Below are 22,181 nucleotides of genomic sequence, written 5' to 3'. Positions count from 1 at the left end.
TGCCTGCGTCGTTTGCCTAATCCCTAAAAATGGAAGCCAGAGGTATGCTGTAGGTAGTTGAGCTTGAAGCGTTTTCCAGATGGAAGCCTCATGTCAGTCAGAAAACTCGCTACCCGTAGATGCTGCTGTTTCGAGCGCCGGTGTACGAGTCAGACATTCTGGACACTTGATCGACCCAACAAGGCCAGTTCGCTGTCTTTTGCTTCATTCTTTTTGTTCTGATTGTTTTTCTTGGCAGATGCAGATGTTGGCCAAAATGGATCAATGGAGTTTTGTGGAACTGGAACTAAGGAACAACCATTGCGGAATACAGCTGAAGGTAAACGTTTTGCTCACCGCTCTCAAAGCATCCAGTAACTCCAAGGAGCTGGAACTTGGTAAGGCCCTTCATTTGAATGGCATTGGCAGCGGACATTACTCAAATCCTTACGTAACTAACAGCCTGGTCAACATGTATGCCAAGTGTGGGAGCCTGGTCGATGCGAAGCAGGTCTTCGACAGCATGCAAGCTCGAGATGCGGCAACTTGGAATAGTCTCATCAAGGGGTACGTGACGAATGGAAAGAGCGATATGGCCTGGGAGCTCTTCTCGAAAATGGACTGTGCACCCGACGACTTGACGTTTGTAGCTGCCGCAACAGCATGCGCGAGCTTGGCGGCGAGTGAACTGGGCAGGAATATTGGCACAGGAGCAGTGAAAGTGAACAGTCTGGAGAGGGGAATGGCTCTTCACTCACAGGCTGAAAAGTCCGGTTATGGCTCCAGGATCTTCTTGACAAGTACACTGGTCGATATGTACGCCAAGTGTGGGAGTATGCTGGATTCCCGTGCGACTTTCGACAGGATGGTATCTCACGACGTCGTTTCGTGGAACTCTCTGATCCTGGGCTACGTAGAGAACGGGGAAGTCGAGCTGGCTTTGGAAGTTTTCGAGAGCATGGACCTCGAACGGGACTCGCAGGCTTACGTCGCTGCTCTAGTGGCATGCGCGAGCCTGGCAGACAAGGAAACAGCGGTGGTGGTCGACGGGAAGCCTGTGAAACAGAAATGCCTGGAGAGAGGACGGGACTTACACTCTCGAGCTGCAAGCTCTGGATATGACAGGGACAGCTACGTAGCAGGGACTCTGATTGACATGTATGCCAAGTGCGGGAGCATGGACGACTCGCAGCGCGTCTTCGACAAGAGCCATCGTCAGGATGCAGTGTTGTGGAACACACTCGTTCTGGGATACGCTGAAAACGGCCAGCCTGAGAAAGCTGTGGAGGCTTTTGACGCAATGGAAGCCAGTGGCTGCAAGCCAAACGTCCGCAGCTTCATATCCGCGCTGGTGGCTTGCGGGAGTTTGGCCTCGCAGGAGCAGCAAGGCAGCAGCAACATCAACCTGACAATGCCGCTGAACCTCCGGTGTCTGGACAAGGTCATGTCTCTCCACTCTCGGGTGACCAGGGAGGAAGGCGAGTGCCAGATCTTCTTCGGCAACACGCTGGTGGATGCGTACGCCAAGTGCGGCAGCATGCTCGACTCCCGGAGAGTATTCGATCGGATGCAGCGCCACGACGTGGTTTCCTGGACGGCGCTCATACTCGGCTACAGCGACAACGGACTCAACGGCCTGGCCGTGGACCTCTTCTTCCGGATGACGAGCACGAGCACCACCGGGGCCATCACTCCTTTGGCTAGCAGCGACGAACACGTCGATACCTCCTGGCTGAGACCAAACGCGCGGACGTTCGTGGCGGTGCTCATCGCTTGCACCCGGCTGGGGGCGCTGGAGGTCGGGCGGAGGATCCACTCGCAGGCCCGAGACGCCGGCTTCCACACGGACGCCTTCCTCGCCAACACGCTGGTGGACTTCTACGCAAAGTGTGGCTGCATGGACGAGGCCGAGGCGGTCTTCTCCGCGCTCGAGAGCAAGAGCCTGGTGGCATGGAGCGCGCTCATCTCCGGCTATAGCTGCCACGGCTCCACGGACGAGGCGTTTGCGGCGCTGGAGAAGATGCGTGCCAGCGGCATACCGCCAGACGGCGTCACCTTCCTGTCCGTTCTCACAGCGTGCAGCCACGGTGGCCTGGTGGAGAAAGGGCTGTCCTACTTCGAATCGATGGCGCCGCGGTATGGCGTGACTCCGGGCGTGGAGCACTACCATTGCGTGGTGGACATGCTGGGGCGGGCCAACCGGGTGGTGGAGGCAGTGAAGCTGGCCAAGGAGATGCCGTTTGAGGCGACGGTGGTAACTTGGACAACGGTGCTGGGGGCGTGCCACAAGTGGGGAAATGCGGTGCTGGGGAAGCTCGCGTTTGATCGGGTGGTGGCACTGGATGCACGGGCCGAGTCTGCGTACGTGCTCATGGGGAATATCTATGGGGGCCTGGGGCTGAGGAGGGAACAAGAGGAGATTGGGGCCATGAGGGACAAAGCAATGTTTAGCTAGCTGTGGGCCACGTGGGGTAACTTCTTTGTGTTTTACCTTGTGTGCATTTGCATGGCACTCAGGCCATATTGTTGATGGTTGCATCTCTGGGGGTTAAAGCTCATGGCAAATGCCTTAAAAGTATGCACCACTGTAGAATTTGCCCAAAGGGGGCAAATGCTGCAAGCATTCCCACTTCTAATTTGTAGATTTCGTTTAAACACAATGAGTATATATTGATCTATAACCAGTTTGATCACTCCTTGTCTACCATGCTGACATTGTTGTTAGAGGAAGCATGAAGAGGATGTCACATAGACTCCAGAATTTTGAGAAAAATTTCTTATGCACATTTTAGCATAATTGGGAATTGTTTTTTGACACAAATGATAATTAGTGATTTGGAAAGATGGAAAAAAAATTCAAGAAATAATGTCCTTTTTAACAATTAAAATTCTCAATTTTTTATGGCAAAAAGAAATATCAGTGAAATTCACACAATGTCATTTAAAATTACTTATCCTCTTCTGAAAAGAAGGTGAAAGTGGATTCTAGCACAAAAACATTATTTGGTGTTATTGATAAAGATAACATTTTAACTTCTGTTGATTCATGGAGGTTACAATTGTTTATACACTCTATAATAAAATTTAATTTTAATTTAATACTTTATACATTATGTCACAAATAATAATATTTTTAAGATTGTGTCTCAAAACCCTTTAACACCTTTATTTTAATTCTTTTCATATTAAATCTTTTTGCAAGATGTTGCACAGTATCAATAAATGATTTTTCTTGTGGTTGGGTGAATAAAACTAACCAAAGATGAAAAAAATTCAAGAAATAATATTTATTTATAAATATAGAAATAATATATATAATATTACAATAAAAATGTTAACTTTAATAACATATAATGAAACATATAATTATTTTTCTTATATAACCATATATAATTGTTCATGTGTTATTTAATCATATTTGACAAAGAACATTCTTTCTATTCTATGGTTAATTTTAATTAAACATTTAAGTTTAAAGGTTTCTAAGAAATGTAAAATATAGTTTTAAGCAAAAAATGTATATTGAGAACTTTCCTTTATGTTTGAAATCTAAAAAGAAAATAAAAGATATTTTCAAACTAAAATCATAAAATAAAATTAATTTTAGAAAACTTTATCAATTTTAGAAAAATAATAAAAATAGGTTTCTAGTAAAATTAGTGGTAAAAGAGTTGATAAATATAGTTAAAAGTGATTAAAACATTATAAAATTGATAATTAAAATAAAAGTGATGATAATAATCAGCATTCATTCACCTATAAAATCACAAATATATATGTGAGACACAAAATCCCTAGACCCCAAAGTGGAGCCGGAAGGGTGCCATGTGGTAGTGGCCAAAGCGAAAGCCAAACGAGCGTAACACGTTTGGACTAAAAGCTCCGACTTGAAAGGTCGAGAGCGGGAGTGGAACTCCCAACAAAGTGCTTGAGGAAGGAGCACGAAGCGAGCCATAACCGAGGCTCTAAAAAGGGACCCGAGACGGAGTTCGAGATGGAGTCCAAGATGGAGTTCGAGATGGACCCGAGATGGAGTCCAAGATGGACCGAGAAAGAGTCCAAAATGGACCTGAGATGGAGTCTGAGATGGAGTCTGAGATGGAGTCTGAGATGGAGTTTGAGATGGACCCGAGATGGAGTCCGAGATGGACCAAGACGGAGTCCGAGATGGACCCAAAGTGGAGTCTGATATAGAGTCCGAGATGGAGTCTGAGATGGAGTCCGAGATGGAGTCTGAGATGGAGTCCGAGATGGAGTCCGATACGGACCCGAAGTGAAGTCTGATATGGAGTCCGAGATGGACTCGAGATGGAGTCCGAGATGGAACTGAGACCGGGACCGAGACCGAGACCGAGACCGAGACCGAGACCGAGACCGAGTCTGAGTCTGAATCCGGGACCGAGTCCGAGTCCGAGTCTGAATACTAATACAGGCAGTTGGGTGAAAGCCCAAAGCGATCGTCCCCTAGGGGGGGGGGGGGGGGGGCGGGGGGTTCCAAAAGTATAGTATGGAGAGTGTGGGGGTTGGAGCCCAGTGGAGCCAGTTTGGCCAGGAAAGGCCAGTTTGGCCCAGGAAGGCCAGACCCAGTGTTGGGTGATGAGCTGCCCACTGGGAAGTCCAAGACTATAGTGAACACAGACTGACAAGTGGGGTAGCTTGGTGAAGTGTTTAAAAACCGACTTTAGTTCCCTCGGGATATCGATTGGCCGATGCTCCCAATCCAAGTGTGGGTGGCACTACCTACTTGGATACCAGGCGTGGCTCAACGGAACCTCGCTCTAAGCCCATGGCTAGAGCACCCAAGGGCGGAAGGCGGGGAGAGTACCCAGGTGGTTCGTGTAAGGCCACGGTGTCCGAAATGTTGTCCCAAAGGCTCAGACTGTGGAAAGGAAGAGAAGTAGTCCTCTGGGGTAATGACCAAGGACACAGTCGTGTGGTGAGGAAGTCCTAGAGGACCGTGGGACTTAGTGGTCAGGCTTATGGGCTTCGATCCAGTGGCAGTGTTGGCAAACAAGGCCAGGGGCAGAAAGGGACTTAATGAGGACTGACAGAGGGATGTTGGGGAAGGCTATTCCCCTTGTCAGTGGGCCTTCTAAGGATGCTAAGGAGTGGATCTGAGATGACCATTCACAGATGGTTTGCCTAGTCTTGGAGAGCCAAGACTGTGATGCAAGTGGTATTGGACTACCAGTGTAGCAAAGGTAATTGGGCATGGCCTTAGCGTAACAGGCTGCCATGTCGGTGGTACCTTTGAGTGTCGGTCATGGGATTGGACACGTGGAGCACTTGGACCAAGTGCAAATGTTGAGTGGCATGGATGCCATTCTCGGGGCTAGCAAGTCCCAAGTCCTGATTTGGACTTATGGAGGTTGTGAATGAGACTCCTCCAACTGGTCGGAGGTGCGGTTAAATGACTAAAGTAGAATGGAAAATTTAGTCGCTTACAATATACTTCTTGATGTTCAGCTAAACATAGCAAAAACCTATTTCCCTTTTTAAGGAAAAAATAAATAACAACTCACATAATCATAATTGAAATATATTTAATTTTTATTATAATGTTTTAAAAAAATGTAAATATCAAAAGTTAAGGTGTTGAGGGTTTTAAAGAGGAATATGTTATGTAAAACATAATAACACTTAGATAAATATAGTGAATTTAAAATTTGTAATAAATTGCATAAACTTTAATTATGTTTCTCAAGAAAAAAATAAATTATAATCCTTTAAAATTAAAATGCAAGTTTTGTAAGAAAGCACTATGTCTAAATAATTTTGTTTGCATAGATAATTTGATTATTTTATATGGTAAAAATAGGGTAGATAAGAAGAATTTAAAATAGTGTTTTTTTCAACAACTAAAATTTTTAATATTTTAGTTTTAAAAGTTGAAAAATTTTAATTTTCAATTTATTTTTTATTGTATTTAACAAGTAAAAGATTAAAAGTTTTTGTTGTTAGGTACAGTAAAAAACTTGAAAATTCAAAATTTAAAACTTTAAAAATAAATTCTTGATTTTGAAATTATAAATCAATGAAAACTAAATAATATTTCTAAGAAAAAATAAAAAGGTAACTAATTTCTTTTACAAAAAATTAGCTATATTAAAACTTAGTCTTTTGTTTTGAACAGTGTTATATATTATTGTAATTTTAGTTCATTAGAATTTTAAAATGATATTATTTATCTTAGTCAGTTTATCTTTTATAAGGATATATTAAGAATATTCATTACCAGTTGTGAGTGCATGGAATATGGAAAGGGAATACAGAAATGTGCATATCAATTAGCCCAAAAACCCTAGCTTATATACAGGAGCGAATGGTCCGGATTGAAACCAATCCGATGGCTACCAAAATCCACTATGCTAATATTAGTATACGGCATCGTAGCCGTACACTTGGCCCTCACATCATCCCCTCCTCTCGGAATAATGGAAGGCCGTCAGGGTTCTCTTGTAGATGGGCCGGGATCTGGAGGAACGTCAGGAGGAGGCATCGGTGGATCTGTAGACGGTATTAACTGCTCTTGATCCCTTTGTATGAAGCGTTTTAACCGCTGCACATGCACAATCTCCGGAGGATCGGCCTGCTGAACGTCATGCCGAACCTCATAAACTTGTGGTCCAACTTGCCGCAACACCCGATACGGTCCTTTCCACTGCGCAAGGAGCCCCTTAGATAAACCACGTACCGTAAGATGGGGAAAACGGACTAACACTAAATCATCCACTTTGTACTCCGCTGGTGGACGATGATGGGAATTGTAGCGTTGTTGTTGTCCCACTTGTACACGGCCTAAGTGTTCAACAGACTCTGCTCGGACAAGTGGAAGAATGCTTGTCAAATATTGATCCCATGACCTAGCATCAGGAGCTCATGGCAATCGCGAAGGTAACCCCAGCTCTGTTGGTAATATTGGATCATGACCATATAGAAGTTTATATGGTGAAGCACCAACAGAACTCTACACCCCTGTGACATAAGCATACCGAAGAGACGGCAAATAACCATCCCAATCCGAATGTTGAAAGTTCACATACTTCGCAATCATCCCTTTGAATGTCCGAACGAGCCGTTCCACCAGACCGTCTGATTGTGGATGATAAGCACTCGTAAAAGTGTGGCGTATCCCCAACCGAGATGTCAAAACATGAAATACCTCAGCCATAAATGCAGGACCATTATCCGAAAGAATCCGTTCTGGACAAAAATGCTAGAACACCACTCGATTGAGGAGGAAGTATCCAACAGCAGTTGCAGAGGCACTAGCAAGAGCACCAACTTCCACCCAACGAGTCAAGTAGTCAGAAGCAATAATAACATACTCATTGCCAGTAGTCGATCGCGGAAAAGGTCCCATAAGATCAAACGCCACCAACTCAAACGGACGAGAAACTGCAATTGACTCCAACCGTCCTTCCGCAGCACAAGGGGGAGTATTACGAGCTTGGCACCAAACGCAGCTACGCACATACCGGATAATATCACGTCGCATCTCTGGCCAATAGAAAGATCTGCGCAGCTTCTCGGTGACACGACAGTGTCCCATATGCCCACCTAGAATAGGAGAATCATGGTAGGCATGGAGAAACCGCGGAATAAACACCGAAGGCACCACCAGCCGTAAATGAGCATCAGGATCCGTCCCCACAAAATAAAGAAAGCCATCTTCAAGGCGATATTGAGAATGTAAATGCCGAAAAGGCAAGTCATCAGCAAGTGATGCAGGATTCTCAAACCCATCTCGAAGCCTTCGAATCCACGGCTCAATCTTTTGAGCCTCGCGAACCTCATCCAGAGAAGGTAGATCTTGCTCTACGCCCTGTGGACACTGAACGTCAAGGACAGCAACCGCCGACGGCACAGAATCCTCATCTAGAAAATCCACAGATGTTGGAACAACAGGTTCGTCAGAAACATGAGAAGTGAGTGGAGAAGGAAGAGGAGCTCGAGAAAGGGCATTAGCATCAGCCATAGAACTCCCTAGGCGATGAACAACATCGAAATCATATATCTGAAGCTTCAAAGCCCATCGAGCATTACGACTAACCAGGTTCTTCCGCTTCAATAATGAAGTAACAGCAGCATGGTCACCTTCAAGTAACGTCCGAGAACCATGTAGATAGGCATGAAGTTTCTCGAAACCCCAGACTGCTGCTAAACACTCCTTCTACGTTGTGGAGTAGTTCATCTCCGCTGGTTGTAATGTACGGCTTATGTATGCAATGGGATGGCGCTGACCAGGCACACTCGAGCTCTCTTGCATCAACACACCTCCAAGATCAATGTCAGAAGCATCCACGCGCAAAATAAAAGGTCGAGTGTAGTCAGGATATGCCAAAATCGGAGGAGTCGTCAATAGCTCTTTGAGATTCACAAACGCCCGCTCACAATCGGGAGACCAGATGAAAGATGACGTTGATGACTTCAGCAACGCTCGCAATGGTATAGTGCGATTGGAAAGATGATCCACAAAACGACCGAGATACTGCACCTTACCCAAAAAATGCTGCACATCATTCACACACTTCGGAGTAGGGAACTTTAGAACAGCCACAAGTTTGTCAGGATCAACTTGCAAACCCTCACGAGAAATACGGTACCCAAGATAAGTTGTGTCCTTGGACCCAAACACGCACTTCGACCGCTTCAGCTTTAAACCAACGTCGTGTAGCCGATCCAACACTTTACAAACATCACGAACATGCTCCTCCCACGTCCCCTCCGAGTGGATCAAGACATCATCAATGAAGTCAGCCGTCACCTCCAGCATATCGCAAAGAACCTCGTCCATCATCCGCTGAAAAGTTGCTGGAGCATTGTTCAAACCAAACGGCATCACCAAAAACTCGTACAAACCAAATAGTGTATGAAAAGCAGTCTTAGGAATATCGTCTTCAGCCATCGGTACTTGCCAATACCCAGAAGCAAGATCTAGCTTGGTGAACCAACGACTTCGCCCCAGACGATCTAAGAGATCAGCAGTGTGAGGAAGAAGAGGGTACACGTCCGGGATCGTCACTTCATTTAACGGACGATAGTCGATGCAGAAACGAATACTCCCATCAGGCTTCATCACAAGATGAGGTTCACATGCCCAAGGACTCCGTGACTTCCGAATAACACCCTTCTCCAACATCTCCTTGACATTTGCACGTAAAATCTTGATCTCCTTGGGTGACCGACGACGAACAGGAACCTTGATTGGACGAGCATCCCCGGTTGGAATGGGATGACGTGTGGCAATCTTGGCCCCAGACGATAGGTCAAATTCAAAGAGATCAGAATACTCCTTCATGAGTTGGTCAACAGCTGCAACACAAAGATCATCGGAGGGATCGGAAAAGGGAAGAGCAGAACAAGATGGAAACACAAGAGGAAATAATGGGGGAACAAAAGTAATGGAAGCAAAGGTAGAAGTAGAGGGACGAAGAGGTACGGAAGTGAGAGGAATGGATGAAACATAAGGAAGTATGAGACAAGGGGGAAAAGCCTCAAAGTCACACTTGGCATGATTGTGCTGCAACCAATCCATACCAAGAATGAGGTCAAAAGCTTGACTCGGCACCACCCGCAACGACTGCAACTCAAGCTCGAGATCACCCACACGCACAACCAGGTCCGCCTCATCTCGTGCACATGCATGTGTACGGCCGTTGCCATAAAGAATGAAAATTGGATCCGCCGCACGACGCAAGTGTAGACGACAACATGTGGCAACAGGTCGAGCAATAGAAGATAAACTCGAACCTATATCAACCAACACGGAGAGAAGAATAGGAGACCTCTTGTTATAAAAACGAGCTTGGAAAGTAAACACTGGATGAACCGGTGCCGAGTGAACCCCTTGATGATACTCCCGAAAGAAAGATGGAAGGGTCACTAACTTATTCGCGCAAGGTCCCTCCATTACTCGCGCGACTCCTCGTTTCCCGAATGCACCTCGGTATCCAAACCTTCCACCGCAGCAGCACCAACGGGACGTTGCTGACGCCAAGGTCTCCACCCAGGAAATGGAGGTCGCCAATCCGGAAAGCGCCGACAACGCCGATAAGTATGACCAACTTCATCACACGCCCAGCAACGAACGTCACGGCCACGACCACGTCCTCGCCCTTGTCCTTGGACTCGAGTAGCAGCAGCATCAACCTCCATGGGAACAGGACCATCACTCATAGGAAGTGGAGCTAAAGGACGTGTAGCAAGAAGTGGAAGAGGCGATGTCTCATAACGTTGTGCCAAGCGAAGAGCATCGTCAAGAGTGGCAGGAGCAAGTGCATGCACAAGTCCGACAAGATCTTGACGAAGTGCTAGCCACAGCATACCTAGCTTGATCCGCTCCGACATATTTGGCTCTGCACGAAGCAAAAGACTTCGGAAACGAATGCCAAATTGCATCACCGACTCAGATGGCCCTTGGCGAAGACGATGCAATTGTTGGAAGGCATCATCACAATCGTCGGCGTGTCCGAAGGCGCGTTTGAAGACGTCCGGAAGAACACTCCAATCGCCACGAGTAGCTACGCTCAATCCATTGTACCACTGCAATGCCGTCCCTTGAAGACATGTGGGGAACTCACGCAAACGTCGAGCATCATCCCAAGAATGATATGTGGCAATCACCGTGAAGTGATCGAACCAATGGTACACATCATCCCCAAGATTCCCATGAAAGAACTCCGGCCGAACGCGAGGATTGGCACCAAAAGCAGGAGGAGTTGTACCATGTGCCGTGAACGCCGCCATCAACTGAGTTTGGTTGTTCAATTGCAAGCGCATAGCATCAAGCAATTGAACCAACTGCTGCTCTAGAGTCAAAGGAGGAGATTGCGGATCGGCCATGAAAATGAATGAGAAAGAAAGAGCAAAAGAAGAGAAATGACAAAAAGCTGGAAAGAAATGGTAGATCTAGACAATGCAAAAAGCTAAATCTAAACCAAAATCCTGAAAGGAAAGAACAAAAGAAAGGAAATGGAAAAAGCTAGATCTAGACAATGCAAAAGCTAGATCTAAACCGAAATCCCAAATCCAAGCACTCCCCAGAGACAATCAAAGATGCCCCTCATCTCCACCAATGTGAGTGCATGAAATATGGAAAGGGAATACAGAAATGTGCATATCAATTAGCCCAAAAACCCTAACTTATATACAAGAGCGAGTGGTCCGGATTGAAACCAATCCGACGGCTACCAAAATCCATTATGCTAATATTAATATACAGCATCATAGCCGTACACTTGGCCCTCACACAGTTTATTTAAACATGTTTAAAGAAAACTCTACGCTATACACTTGTGTCATGTTGGGATAGAAGAGGCCAAAGTTGCGCTCTGCTGTGCTCCCCTGCTTCAAATCCTCATTGAACAGCGCAAAGATGTATGATTCAATGGAAACTTCTGGATGCAATGGCGTTCCTAGTCCCTGCTGCTGCCTACGTACGAGATTTTGCACGAATTTCCTCGCATTCTCCATCCCAGCCCCGAAATTCCTCTCGTCGCCTGCCGATGGCCACCCAGTCTCGCCAACAATGACACGAACCTCGCCGTTGCCATAGCCCAGCCTGCCCATCGCGGCATAGATTGTGTCCACCTGGGCGTCGAGCATCGTCGGGTAGTGCAATCCAGTGATCCAATCCGTGGTCCCAGATGAGTTGGGGTCGAGAAGCGCAAACTCCAGATCGATATGCTCCCCCTTGTCGTCCCTGTACGCGAAATAGGGGTAAGCATCGATCAGGAACGGCGAGGAGGTCTCCGCCAGGAAGTCCAAGAGGGGCTTCATCGTCTCCTCCATTCCGGGGCGGAATATACCAGCCGAGGGCGGGAAAGAGCGCGAGAAATCCAGGACGTCCATCGCGTGGCTCGTTGTCAGCTTGATTCTGGAATCCAGGCCCCTGGTGACTAGGGTTTTGTGGAGATTTCGCATTGCCGGGACGAGCTGGGGCGCCAGCGCTGGATCTGCGCGGGTGAGTACCTCGTTGCCGAGCAGGATCATCTCAATGCTTGCGTTAGCCGCCAGGTGAGGGAGAATCGCAGAGGCGAGCCAGCTATCGGCTTGTTCTTGGCTCGAGGCCAGCTGCCAGATTACTTCGTTGTACATCGATACGGCGATCTGGATTCCAGTGCTGGCGAAGGCGGAGATCACCGATGGATCAGCGTCGTAGAGCTTTACCTTCGTGATCCCGTGCTGGATCAGGAGCTGTGCTGCCTGGGCTGGGGATGGGAGATTATCGCTCATTCTTCCGTAGTTGACGCCGATGCTGCTGGTGGAGGACGCTGGAATGGAGGAGCGCTTTAGAGAATCTCAAGGTGGTACGTTCTTTCGATTCATACCTTTGAGGGAGAGATTGACGATTATGAGCAGGACGAGAGCGAGGATCCATTCCCTTGGGGCGGCCATTTTCCTTGCCCGGAGAGAGGGAAAGTGCTCGAACATATATGAAGCTCCTGGCCCCCCAACGGTCCTCCACTTAGCGAGCATTAACAAAAGTAACAGCAGAGGTATATACTCTTGGCGTGACTTAGAAATTTAGGCAGCGAATCCATGCTAACTTTAATGTGTTTGCTTCTCAAAACGAATAGATTGTTCGAAGATTACCTTAGACGTTCGTCCAGGAACTATTTCCCGAGTACAACACAGTACGTTTGGTAATCCTGGGTCAAATTGATCTGTGCCTAAGCTCTTTATGTTTCAGATGGCCTAAGCTGCAGCCTGAAGATGACTTCTAATGTATCGGCTCACCTGTCGGACGAGGGTTTACAAGCAAAAACTATCATCAAGATGTTCCAGTTCCTTGCCTTTTGCGAATGCTCCCGAAAACCAGAAGGTGACAGTGGATGCCTGCAGTCTGATGGCTGCACTAAAAGCATGCGGCCGCTCGAAGGACATAAAAGGTGGCCAGGAAATTCATGCAACTGTGTTGAAGAGCGGCCTCTTTCCGTGGAATACATCACTGGGGAACTCATTGGTGAACATGTATGCGAAATGTGGGAACATGCCGGAAGCTCACAAGGTGTTTCACCAGATGCCGGTTCACAGTGTAATATCGTGGAACACGCTCATAGCTGGCTACGCAGTCAATGGAGAGTGTGAAGTTGCTCTCCAGCTCTTTGAAGATATGAGACGAGAAGGCAGCGAACCAAACGCTCGAACGTATCTTCCTGCACTGATGGCCTGTTCCAGCTGGGCGACAAAGGAAGAAGCCATGCAAGTCGGTGGGAAGCTTGTGAAGATGGGATGCTTACAGAAGGGAATGGCCATTCACTCCCAAGCTCTGGCAAATAACTATCGCTCGGACGTTTTCATTGGAAGTATGCTCGTTACTACGTACGCGAAGTGTGGCAGCATGGTGGACGCTCGTATGGCCTTCGACAAGATGCCGTCACCTGATCTTGTAGCATGGAATGCACTGCTACAAGGATATGTGGATAACGGGGAGAGCGAGCTGGCGTTGGATTTATTTTCTGTCATGGCATCACTGGAACTGGAGGCAGATACTCGAACTTTTGTCGCTGCGCTCATGGCTTGTGGTAACTTGGCAGACAAAGAAGAAGGGAAGAGACTTAACGGGAAGCTTGTCAAGGGTGGAAGCATGGAGAGAGGAAAAGAGGTACACGTCCAAGCTTCAACTAGTGGTTGTTGCTCAAACTTGTTCGTTTCATGCAGCTTGATCGACATGTACGTCAAGTGTGGCAGCTTGAAGGATGCCTTTGCGGTCTTTGAGAGCATGCCTCGTCACGACGTTGTGTCCTGGACCGCGCTGATCTTGGGGTATGCAGAGAGTAACGAGGCTGAAGTGGCTTTGGAACTTTTTGAGCGGATGAAGGACGAAGGCTGCTTGCCAGATTCTCGTACTTTCGTTGCAGTGATGGTGGCTTGTGGGAATCTTGCTGGGCACCAGAACAACCAACAGGTCATGCTTGAAGTTGGGAGAAAGTTACATACAGAGGCTGCAAAGCAGGGATTCAGCTCGCACTTACGGGTCGCGAACACGATGGTGGACATGTATGCAAAGTGTGGGAGCCTGGAAGAGTCTCGCAGAGTTTTCGAGCAGATGGCTCAACGAGATGTGGTCTCGTGGAATGTTATCATTCTGGGGTGCTTGGTAAACGGAGACGCAGAGATGGCCTGGAAGCTGTTTGAGCGTATGCAAGGCGAAGGCTGTACACCGAATGGTGGCACCTTTGTAGCAGCAGCAATGGCTTGTGGTCGACTAGCAGGAAAAGTGGAAGGAGAGAGAATCAACGGAAGGGTGGTGAAAGTAGAGTGGCTACAGAAGGCAACGGATATATACTCACAGGCCAAGAAAGGTGGATTCGATGTGCATGTGTTCGTTGCCAGCGCACTGGTGGAGATGTTTGGGAAGTGTGGAAGCATGATCAGCGCGCGAGCAGTTTTCGAGAAGATGACCTTTCACGACTTAGTGGCTTGGAATGGGCTGATCGTAGGCTATGCAGGGAATGGTGAGGCGGAGCTGGCTCTTGCAGCGTACCAGCAAATGCGGGAGGAAGGTCGGTTTGTGCCAAACAGCCGGACTTGTGTCGCTCTGCTCATGGCCTGTGGAGAGCTGGCGGCTCTTGAAGAAGGGACAGCAATTTACGCAGAGATTTGCAGAAACGGACTCGAGGACGAAGAGTTTGTTGCTACTGGTCTAGTGGACTTCTACGGGAAGTGCGGCAGCACCAGCAAAGCTCGTCGAGCTTTCAATTCGATGAAGAACACGGACTCGGTGACTTGGACCGCTCTCTTGGCTGGATACAGTTCTGCTGGTGATACGGAGCAGGCTCTACAGTTTTTTCAGGAGATGGTGGCCAAAGAAGATGGTGGTGTCGATGGAGTCGCATTGCTGTGCGTCCTGAGTGCCTGCAGCCGCGCTGGTCTTGTGGAGAAAGGAAAAAGGCTGTTCCGAAGGATGGCATCTGGGGAGTTTGGCATTCAACCTGGGATCGAGCACTATCATTGTTTCATCGACATGCTGGGACGAGCTAATATGGTACAGGATGCTACAGAAGCTGCGAAGAGAATGCCATTTCCTGCAACTGCTGTTACTTGGACGACCATCTTAGGCGCTTGTTTGAAGTGGAAAGATCTGGAAATGGGGAAGGTTGCGTTTGACAAGTTTTTGGAGACTGATACTCAGCACCCGGCAGCATACTCTTTGATGGCGAATCTGTACGGCAGCGCTGGGATGTGGCAAGAGCAAAAGAAAGTTTTGGAGCTGACGAGGAAACGACATTGCTAGAAGACGCTCGTACAAGCTGCTTTCTGTCGTGAATGCCGCGAAGAACAGCAAAACCTCGGCTCTTCCATGTAACTTTGCCCGATTCGGTGCAGCTGATCTCCGACACGTACGCAACTCAACACAAAATGACGACGAAGTAAACAGGTAGCATTTTGATTGTAGTTGATATCTGAATTTATCAAATCAAATATGACAGGAGGTGAGCACCTCAACTTGAAGTCTAGGAGAACCCACTGCTTCAAGCGGCGTCTTCAACCAGATGACGGCACCAGCAGCTTCCTCGAGCGCATTCTGCCCGCTAGCTTTCCAGTCGAAGCCGTGGATCAAGTTTGCCAGAGCCAGCTGAACAGTTTTAAGCCCGAGGCCCATTCCCGGACAAGCTCTTCGTCCGGAGCCGAACGGAAGCAGCTCAAAATCCTGACCTTTGACGTCCATGGAACTGCCAAGGAATCTCTCCGGACGAAACTCGAGGGGATTGTCCCACAGAGCTGGATCTCGTCCGATGGCATAAGCGTTGACGATGGTAGTGGCTCCTTTTGGAACGTGATAGCCATCTAGACTGGCCTCGTGCATCGACATGTGAGGCACAAGCAGTGGAACAGGGACATGGAGTCGAAATGCTTCCTTGATAATGGCTTGGAGATAAGGCAAGCGTGGAAGATCGGCCTCGTCCACCAGCCGGGAGCGTCCAACAACGGAGTCGAGCTCCTCATGAGCTTTGGTCAAGACGTGTGGAGCACGGTGGAGGATCTCTCCGAAGGTCCACTCGACAGTAGTTGCTGATGTTTCTGTTCCGGCTGACACAAGCTCCTGCAAGTAAGTTTAATAAGTTCCTGGTTTTGAGACTAAAATATTGCCTTTGGCTTACTGTCATTGCAGCTTTTATCATGTTGTCTCCTTTGGGATCCCCATCGAAAAGCTCTAGCATGAGGTCCATGAAGTCCTTTGAGGATTTGTTTTTCTCGTACTTATGTTCATCGACAATCTTTTGCAGAAACTTGTCCTGGTCAGCATGCAGCCTCCTCATGTGATAAACGCTCAAGTCCATCCACCTGAGATAGGCTGGAACAAACTCGCTGATGTGAAACTGCAGGGAGATCTCTGTGATCTCGCTCAAGACGGCCTTGAAAACACTAGCTTCGCTGGAATCAATGCCTTGCAACTCCTCTCCTTGGTGCTGGAAGTACCTCTTGTTCATCAAGATCCGGGTGATGGTGTTGAAGGTAAAACATGTCAAGAGGTTCCTCATGTTTACGGCCTGATTCTTCTCGTGTGCATATAACACAGCTGACAGCATGTGAGAGAGCTCCTCCAAGCGCAGCGAGAGGAAAGAATCAATCCTTTTAGCGGTGAAGAGCTCCAAAGTGTAGAGTCTCCGCAACTTCTTCCAGTGATCACCGTAACCTGCGAGGGACATCCCCATGAAGTGGTAGCCAACATCCTCTCCGACAAGAAAGTAAGGCCTGGAAGCAAATGTCAAATCCTGATTCTTGAGTACTTCTTTTGCCAGATCAACGCTAGAAACCACCACAGCAGGGATAATCCCAAGTCGCAGGAAGAGAATGGAGCCGTGCTTCTTGGCCAGCGCTTGGAGGGATTGGTGAGGCATTCTTCCCAGGAGATGGAGGTGGCCGATTAGTGGTAGTCCGAAAGATGGTGATGGTGGTAACCGCGACCGCTGAAAGAGGCCTCGAAGAATCGGGAGCAAGATCACGAGGAGCACAATGAAAGCGGTGACAAGGTCCATCGAATGGAAGGAAAGGAGGGAATTTGGATGGAGGTCCCGGGATGGCAATTATATTTGGGAAGGCAGGCCGATCGCATTTTTGGAAAGGCATTGCAAGACAAACATCAAACATCCATATCGAGTGGGCCACGATTCTATAAAGGTTGCATCGCAATTGACACCAATGACTTTCGTGCAGAGGACAAGCTGTTATATGACACAGTGTGAGCATGGCATTTGCGCAGCGTCCAAGGTAGGAATCACAAAACATTTACAGCAGAGCTCTGGGCTCTACGTTTCAGGTGAAAGAGGCGCTTCTTTTTCCCTCGGTGATCTCCAAGACTGTTGCTTACCGAACGTTTTTCTTTCACGTTCCTTTCTAACGAGAAGGATTTTAAAGATAGACTGGTCGGTTGATTTGCACCGAAATTGTGGTAAAGGTCTTCTTTTTCGTGCTGACAACATCCTTAGGTCATTTCAGAGTGGTACACCTGCATTGAATGTTAATCATTTTTGCAATAGAGCTCTAGATTACGACTGAATGCTGAGAAAATGAAGCCATACAATGCTCGGGTCGATTGGCGGGGGGATCTTCCCAGGAGATGGAAGTGGCCAATTAGTGGGCCATGGTGGCAGGGACTTTCTCGAGGGCCCTGACTGTAGAAAGTAGCGAACTTGCAACGAGAAGAAACAGATCCAACGTTAGGTGGTCTTGATTCCAAAGACTTCACACTGGAGACCGCTGTGAAGTAGAGAGACTTCTCTTTATTTTTCCTTTCCGTTTTGACGGTGGCAAGGATCTTGACTACCCGAGCCAGTGGCAAAGAAGAAATTACGAGGCCCGCAACCTCAAGAACACCTGCACATCGAGGATGACAGACAGCGGCGGGATCATCTTGTTGGTGGAGATGATCGCGTAGCCCGCGGCGGATCTAAACGCGCCGGTGCCACCGATGACGGCGATCTCGCGCTCCCGGTCCAGAACATTGTCCTGCCCGTGCAAGCTGATGGTCCCGTTGTTGAGCACCGCCGTGAATGTGATGAAGAGGCCCAGGCTGGAGATGGAGGTCGAGTCGCTCATGTAGAAGCCCTGTGCTCGGCCGACGAGGGGCGAGTCCGGGGATGGCCCCTCGGTGAGCTTGTCGTCGATCACCATCACGGATCCCAGCGATGCCAATGTGGCGAGGTTGTTCTTTGGGCCGGCGACGAGCGCGGTGGTGGCGTTGGCTGGGTTCTGGAGATTTACCATGTCGTGCATGAAGAAGTGGAGCCTGGTGGTGCTGGATCCATCGCGCTCCACTCCTGCTGCGCAGATCAAGCAAGAGAAACAAGAGATTGCCGCTGCTGCTGCCAGAGCGGCATGGATGCTGAGCCGCAGCATTGAAGATCAAAATCAGTTAAAGCGCTCTCTCTCTCTCTAAGCTCTCTAGGCTCTCTCTAGACTCTCTTTTTCTTTTGTTCTATGAGTACACTCTCTTTTAGTTATTTTATAGGTAGGCTCAGTGCGCTGGTAGAGTCTGTGAGTTGATTAGAAGTTGATCCAAGTCATTCTCCATTGGCAACTTACAGTCATGATCAGTCAGTCCACTCAGGAATTTCTATAACACTTTGTTCGACAAAACTAGATCGAGAATCTAGGGCAGAATATGCTTGTGCTCGGTTCCACTCTGTTTTTGGATTTCCCGGGTAGGCACCACCAAGAGCTTCAGGAGAGTCGGCCAACGAGCCTCTCTGCGAGGCACAGGTTTTCCAAAGATCACATCCAAGACGGCGATCCAGAGGGGCGGAACAGGTTGAGGCAGGCGATCGAGGATCTTGCCCGAAATCCTGGCGTGGCCAGCGAGCGCGGGCTTTTCTCCGACCTGCTCAAGGAATGCGGCAATGCGGGGGCGATCGCGGAGGGCCGGCGCGTCCACTCAATCGCGGCGAGCTGCGGCCTGGACAGGGATCGGTACGTGGGCAGCTTCTTGATCCAGATGTATGGCAGATGCGGCAGCGTCGTCGACGCGCGAGCGGTCTTCGACAATCTCCTCGCCAAGAATCTCTTCTCCTGGACCATCCTGATCGGCGCCTACGCGCAGAATGGCTGCGGCAGCGAGGCCATCGCCGCGTTCCGGGCCATGGACTGCGAGGGTATCCATCCGGACGAGATCACGCTGCTCAATGTCCTCGGCGCCTGCTCGATCTCTGGAAATCTCGCGGCTGGCAAGCTGCTCCACGCAAGGATCTCGTCCCAGGGCTACGACCGGGATCACGTCATCGTCTCGGCGCTGATCAACATGTATGGCAAGTGCAAACGGCTCGATCAAGCGCGAGAGCTTTTCACAAAGGCGAACAAGAGAGATCCGGTGGCCTGGAACTCGATGATCGCGGCATATGCCCAGAACGGGCATCCAGCCCAGGCGGTGGAGCTCTACACAGAGATGGAGATCCGAGGCGTGGAGAGGAACAAGGTGACGTATGTGACAGTGCTCAGTGGTTTTACCACTCCAGGATCGCTGGAAGAGGGGAGAAGAGTTCACTCTCGGGTGGCGGGTGCCGGTTTGGAGGTCGATGTGATCGTTGGCACTGCGCTGGTGAACATGTATGGCAAATGCCAGAGCGTGGAGGAGGCCCGAGCAGCGTTTGAGAAAATCTCTCGGCCCAACGTCGTGTCCTGGAGTGCGATGCTTGCCGCGTATGCCCAGAACGGGCATGCGAGGATGGCGCTGGAGCTCTACCGGGAGATGGGCTCCGCGAGGAAGGGGATGGCTCCAAACCGGGTGACGTTCATCACCCTGCTCGATGCTTGCTCGTTTCTGGGAGCTCTCGCGGAAGGGAGGAAGATCCACGCCGCCGTCGCCGAGAGGGGCTTCGACACGGACTTGGTCGTGTGCAATGCGCTGGTGAACTTCTACGGGAGGTGTGGCTCACTGGGCGATGCCAAGATCGTGTTTGACGGCATGAGGAGGAGGGACGTCATCTCGTGGTCGTCGATGATCTCGGCTTTTGCTCAGCGCGGTCGCGTGGACGAGGCAATGGAGCTTTACCACCGGATGCTTAGCGAAGGAACTCTCCCCGACGATATCATCTTCATCAGCGTTCTCTTCGCGTGCAGCAACTCGGGGGTGGTGGAGGCCTCGGGGGATTTCTTTCGGTCGATTGTTGGAGACACTCAGGTTGAGCCGACGCTGGAGCACTACGCGTGCATGGTGGACGTTCTTGGCCGGGCTGGGAAGCTCCGCGATGCCGAGGATTTGCTCCGGCTCATGCCATTCCATCCGGGGCCGCTGCTCTACATGACGATGCTCAGCGCTTGCAAGCTGTACACGGATGTGGAGAGAGGAGAGGCCGCTGCCGAGGTGGTCTTCGAGCTTGACCCCGAGAATTCGTCTCCATACATCACGCTTGCCAACATCTACTCGGCGGCTAAACGGCCCAAGGACGCGGCCAGGATCCGGAAGCTTATGGAGGAGCGGGGAATAAAAAAGAAGCCTGGATGCAGTTGGATAGAGGTCTTGGATCGAGTGCACGAGTTCATCGCCGGAGACAAGATGCATCCGCAGAGAGACGAAATTTACGCGGAGATCCAGCGGCTGGGCAGGCAAATGAAGGAAGCAGGGTACTTCCAAGACACCAAAGTGGTGCTCCAGGATGTCGAGGAGGACGAGAAGGAGAACTTGCTTTGGTACCACAGCGAGAAGCTGGCGATTGCATTTGGGCTCATCAGCACCCCTCCAGGCGCTCCACTGCGGATCGTCAAAAACTTGCGGGTGTGCTCGGACTGCCATGCCGCTACCAAGGTCATCTCCAAGGTCACTGGGCGAGAGATCTTGGTCCGGGACACAAACCGGTTCCATCACTTTCTGGATGGCATGTGTTCGTGTAACGATTATTGGTGATATATACGAAACACTGTAAATGAGAAACTTCATTAATTTCTAAAGCTAGTGTCCGAATCGGTGAATAAAAAGGTCATTTCAAAAATGATGTTGCCCATAACCAAGAGTGTAGTTCTTGACCTAGAGATCTTTTGCATGGCTTCACATGAGAGAGTTTGCGATTGCATTCTGGGCCTCCTGGGGGCACACTCTACTCTTAGCGCATGTGATATTGAGATTTAAGATAAATAACATTATTAAGATTTCTTTTCGCTTTTCCAATTAACTTAAAGAGAGATAAAATGCACTACACTCCATCACTTGTTTATCTTTTGTATTCTTGAGTATTTAATAATGGTAATTTTGGTTCTTATGTTGGGATAACTCGTTTCAAGTAGCTTTCTTAGTGCTAAACTGAGTCGTAGTTCCTTTTTGTCTTCTATCTCGTGCCAGAGTTTTTCATTAACATTCAACTACTTTGATAAAGAAGAAAACTCAAATAATAGAACAACAAATGAGAGGTAAGATTCTTAAACTTGTATACTACCAACTCTAGATGGTGTTTATAGCTTCCATTCATAAGATCCTTGCCATCAATCCTTGCTGTGGCATCTAAAACAAAGAATAGAAGAGCAAAAATATAGAGGAGATCAGCAGTTTGAGGTTCTATTTAGATTTTGCAAAGCCATACCTTTGTAATACGTAAAAGCTAAGCTAGTTTTGTATAGAGTTGTAGAAGGCTATGATATCATTGTGTACCAAAACTTTAAGGACAATTAGTAGAAGGATATATTTGCTACAAAATGGAAAATGAAATGGGAGTTTTCATTCTATAGTAGATGCTTAGAGTATCTAATAAGTCTTTAAAGGAGCTAGGTGTGTAGATCTAGGTTTGAATGACTCTCCAACCATGATGTTCTTTTTGGCAGTCTTCATATGGAGATGAGCAGTAGGATGGATTCACCATTGTGAGCAAGAGCAGCAACAATAAAATGAAGAAGAATCAGAAATAAAAAATAAAGGCCATAAAGAACATTAAATACATAATAAAATAATAACATTAAAATAATAAATGAGATAAAGTTAAGGACTCAACAATGTGAGAATAGTGCCAGAATAAATATTATTTCTATTTTATAGTTTTGTTTAAAATTTATTTCTCCAATTATCTTTTTCATCCTATTATTATAAGATGTTACTAGTAAGTGTCCAGTATCTTCTATTGTTAAAACAGCAAATATTATTACATTTTTACCAAAACTATTATTTTTCCCTATAATATTATTATCCTTATCTATTATGAGTAAATGTTCCTCTGGGTTGAGGTGAAGATAACACAAAATATCACTTCTTTCTGACATTGTAGACCATATAT

General features: G+C 48.2%; 6 protein-coding genes across 7 annotated transcripts; 3 read left to right on the top strand and 3 right to left on the bottom strand.

Moving 5' to 3' along the window:
• Positions 1-17: 17 nt before the first annotated feature.
• On the top strand, positions 18-2,514 carry LOC112348050 (pentatricopeptide repeat-containing protein At5g27110-like). The gene is made up of 3 exons (XM_024679996.1): positions 18-42; positions 120-183; positions 239-2,514. Exon 3 carries the CDS (start codon positions 239-241, stop codon positions 2,432-2,434), a length of 2,196 nt encoding a protein of 731 aa, XP_024535764.1. The 5' UTR covers positions 18-42; positions 120-183; the 3' UTR covers positions 2,435-2,514.
• An 8,720-nt stretch (positions 2,515-11,234) lies between these two features.
• On the bottom strand, positions 11,235-12,536 carry LOC9637731 (glucan endo-1,3-beta-glucosidase 11). Its single transcript, XM_002974889.2, has 2 exons — positions 12,312-12,536; positions 11,235-12,254 (listed from the first exon to the last, which is right to left on the bottom strand). The coding sequence occupies exons 1-2, from the start codon at positions 12,457-12,459 to the stop codon at positions 11,236-11,238; spliced, it is 1,167 nt and encodes a 388-aa protein (XP_002974935.2). The 5' UTR covers positions 12,460-12,536; the 3' UTR covers position 11,235.
• On the top strand, positions 12,390-15,441 carry LOC112348014 (putative pentatricopeptide repeat-containing protein At3g01580). Of its 2 annotated transcripts, none has more exons than XM_024679872.1 (3): positions 12,390-12,479; positions 12,561-12,617; positions 12,674-15,441. In XM_024679872.1, the coding sequence occupies exon 3, from the start codon at positions 12,707-12,709 to the stop codon at positions 15,218-15,220; it is 2,514 nt and encodes an 837-aa protein (XP_024535640.1). In that variant the 5' UTR covers positions 12,390-12,479; positions 12,561-12,617; positions 12,674-12,706; the 3' UTR covers positions 15,221-15,441. The 2 variants fall into 2 exon arrangements, with proteins under 2 accessions (XP_024535640.1, XP_024535641.1); XM_024679873.1 differs by having other exon boundaries at positions 12,561-12,626.
• Positions 15,348-17,462, bottom strand: LOC9637730 (flavonoid 3',5'-hydroxylase 1). Its single transcript, XM_024680129.1, has 2 exons — positions 16,089-17,462; positions 15,348-16,039 (listed from the first exon to the last, which is right to left on the bottom strand). The coding sequence occupies exons 1-2, from the start codon at positions 16,965-16,967 to the stop codon at positions 15,404-15,406; spliced, it is 1,515 nt and encodes a 504-aa protein (XP_024535897.1). The 5' UTR covers positions 16,968-17,462; the 3' UTR covers positions 15,348-15,403.
• A 166-nt stretch (positions 17,463-17,628) lies between these two features.
• Positions 17,629-18,372, bottom strand: LOC9628789 (dirigent protein 1). The gene has a single exon (XM_002974887.2). The coding sequence runs from the start codon at positions 18,325-18,327 to the stop codon at positions 17,779-17,781; it is 549 nt and encodes a 182-aa protein (XP_002974933.2). The 5' UTR covers positions 18,328-18,372; the 3' UTR covers positions 17,629-17,778.
• Positions 18,373-18,592: 220 nt separating this feature from the next.
• LOC9637729 (pentatricopeptide repeat-containing protein At3g12770) lies at positions 18,593-20,884 on the top strand. The gene has a single exon (XM_002975074.2). It carries the CDS (start codon positions 18,593-18,595, stop codon positions 20,825-20,827), a length of 2,235 nt encoding a protein of 744 aa, XP_002975120.2. The 3' UTR covers positions 20,828-20,884.
• The last annotated feature ends 1,297 nt before the right edge of the window (positions 20,885-22,181 follow it).

Source organism: Selaginella moellendorffii, unplaced genomic scaffold, assembly GCF_000143415.4.
Source record: "Selaginella moellendorffii unplaced genomic scaffold, v1.0 SELMOscaffold_26, whole genome shotgun sequence".
Lineage (NCBI taxonomy): Eukaryota > Viridiplantae > Streptophyta > Lycopodiopsida > Selaginellales > Selaginellaceae > Selaginella > Selaginella moellendorffii.
Note: the sequence above shows the minus strand (reverse complement) of the source record. Positions and strands in the feature narration are given on the sequence as shown.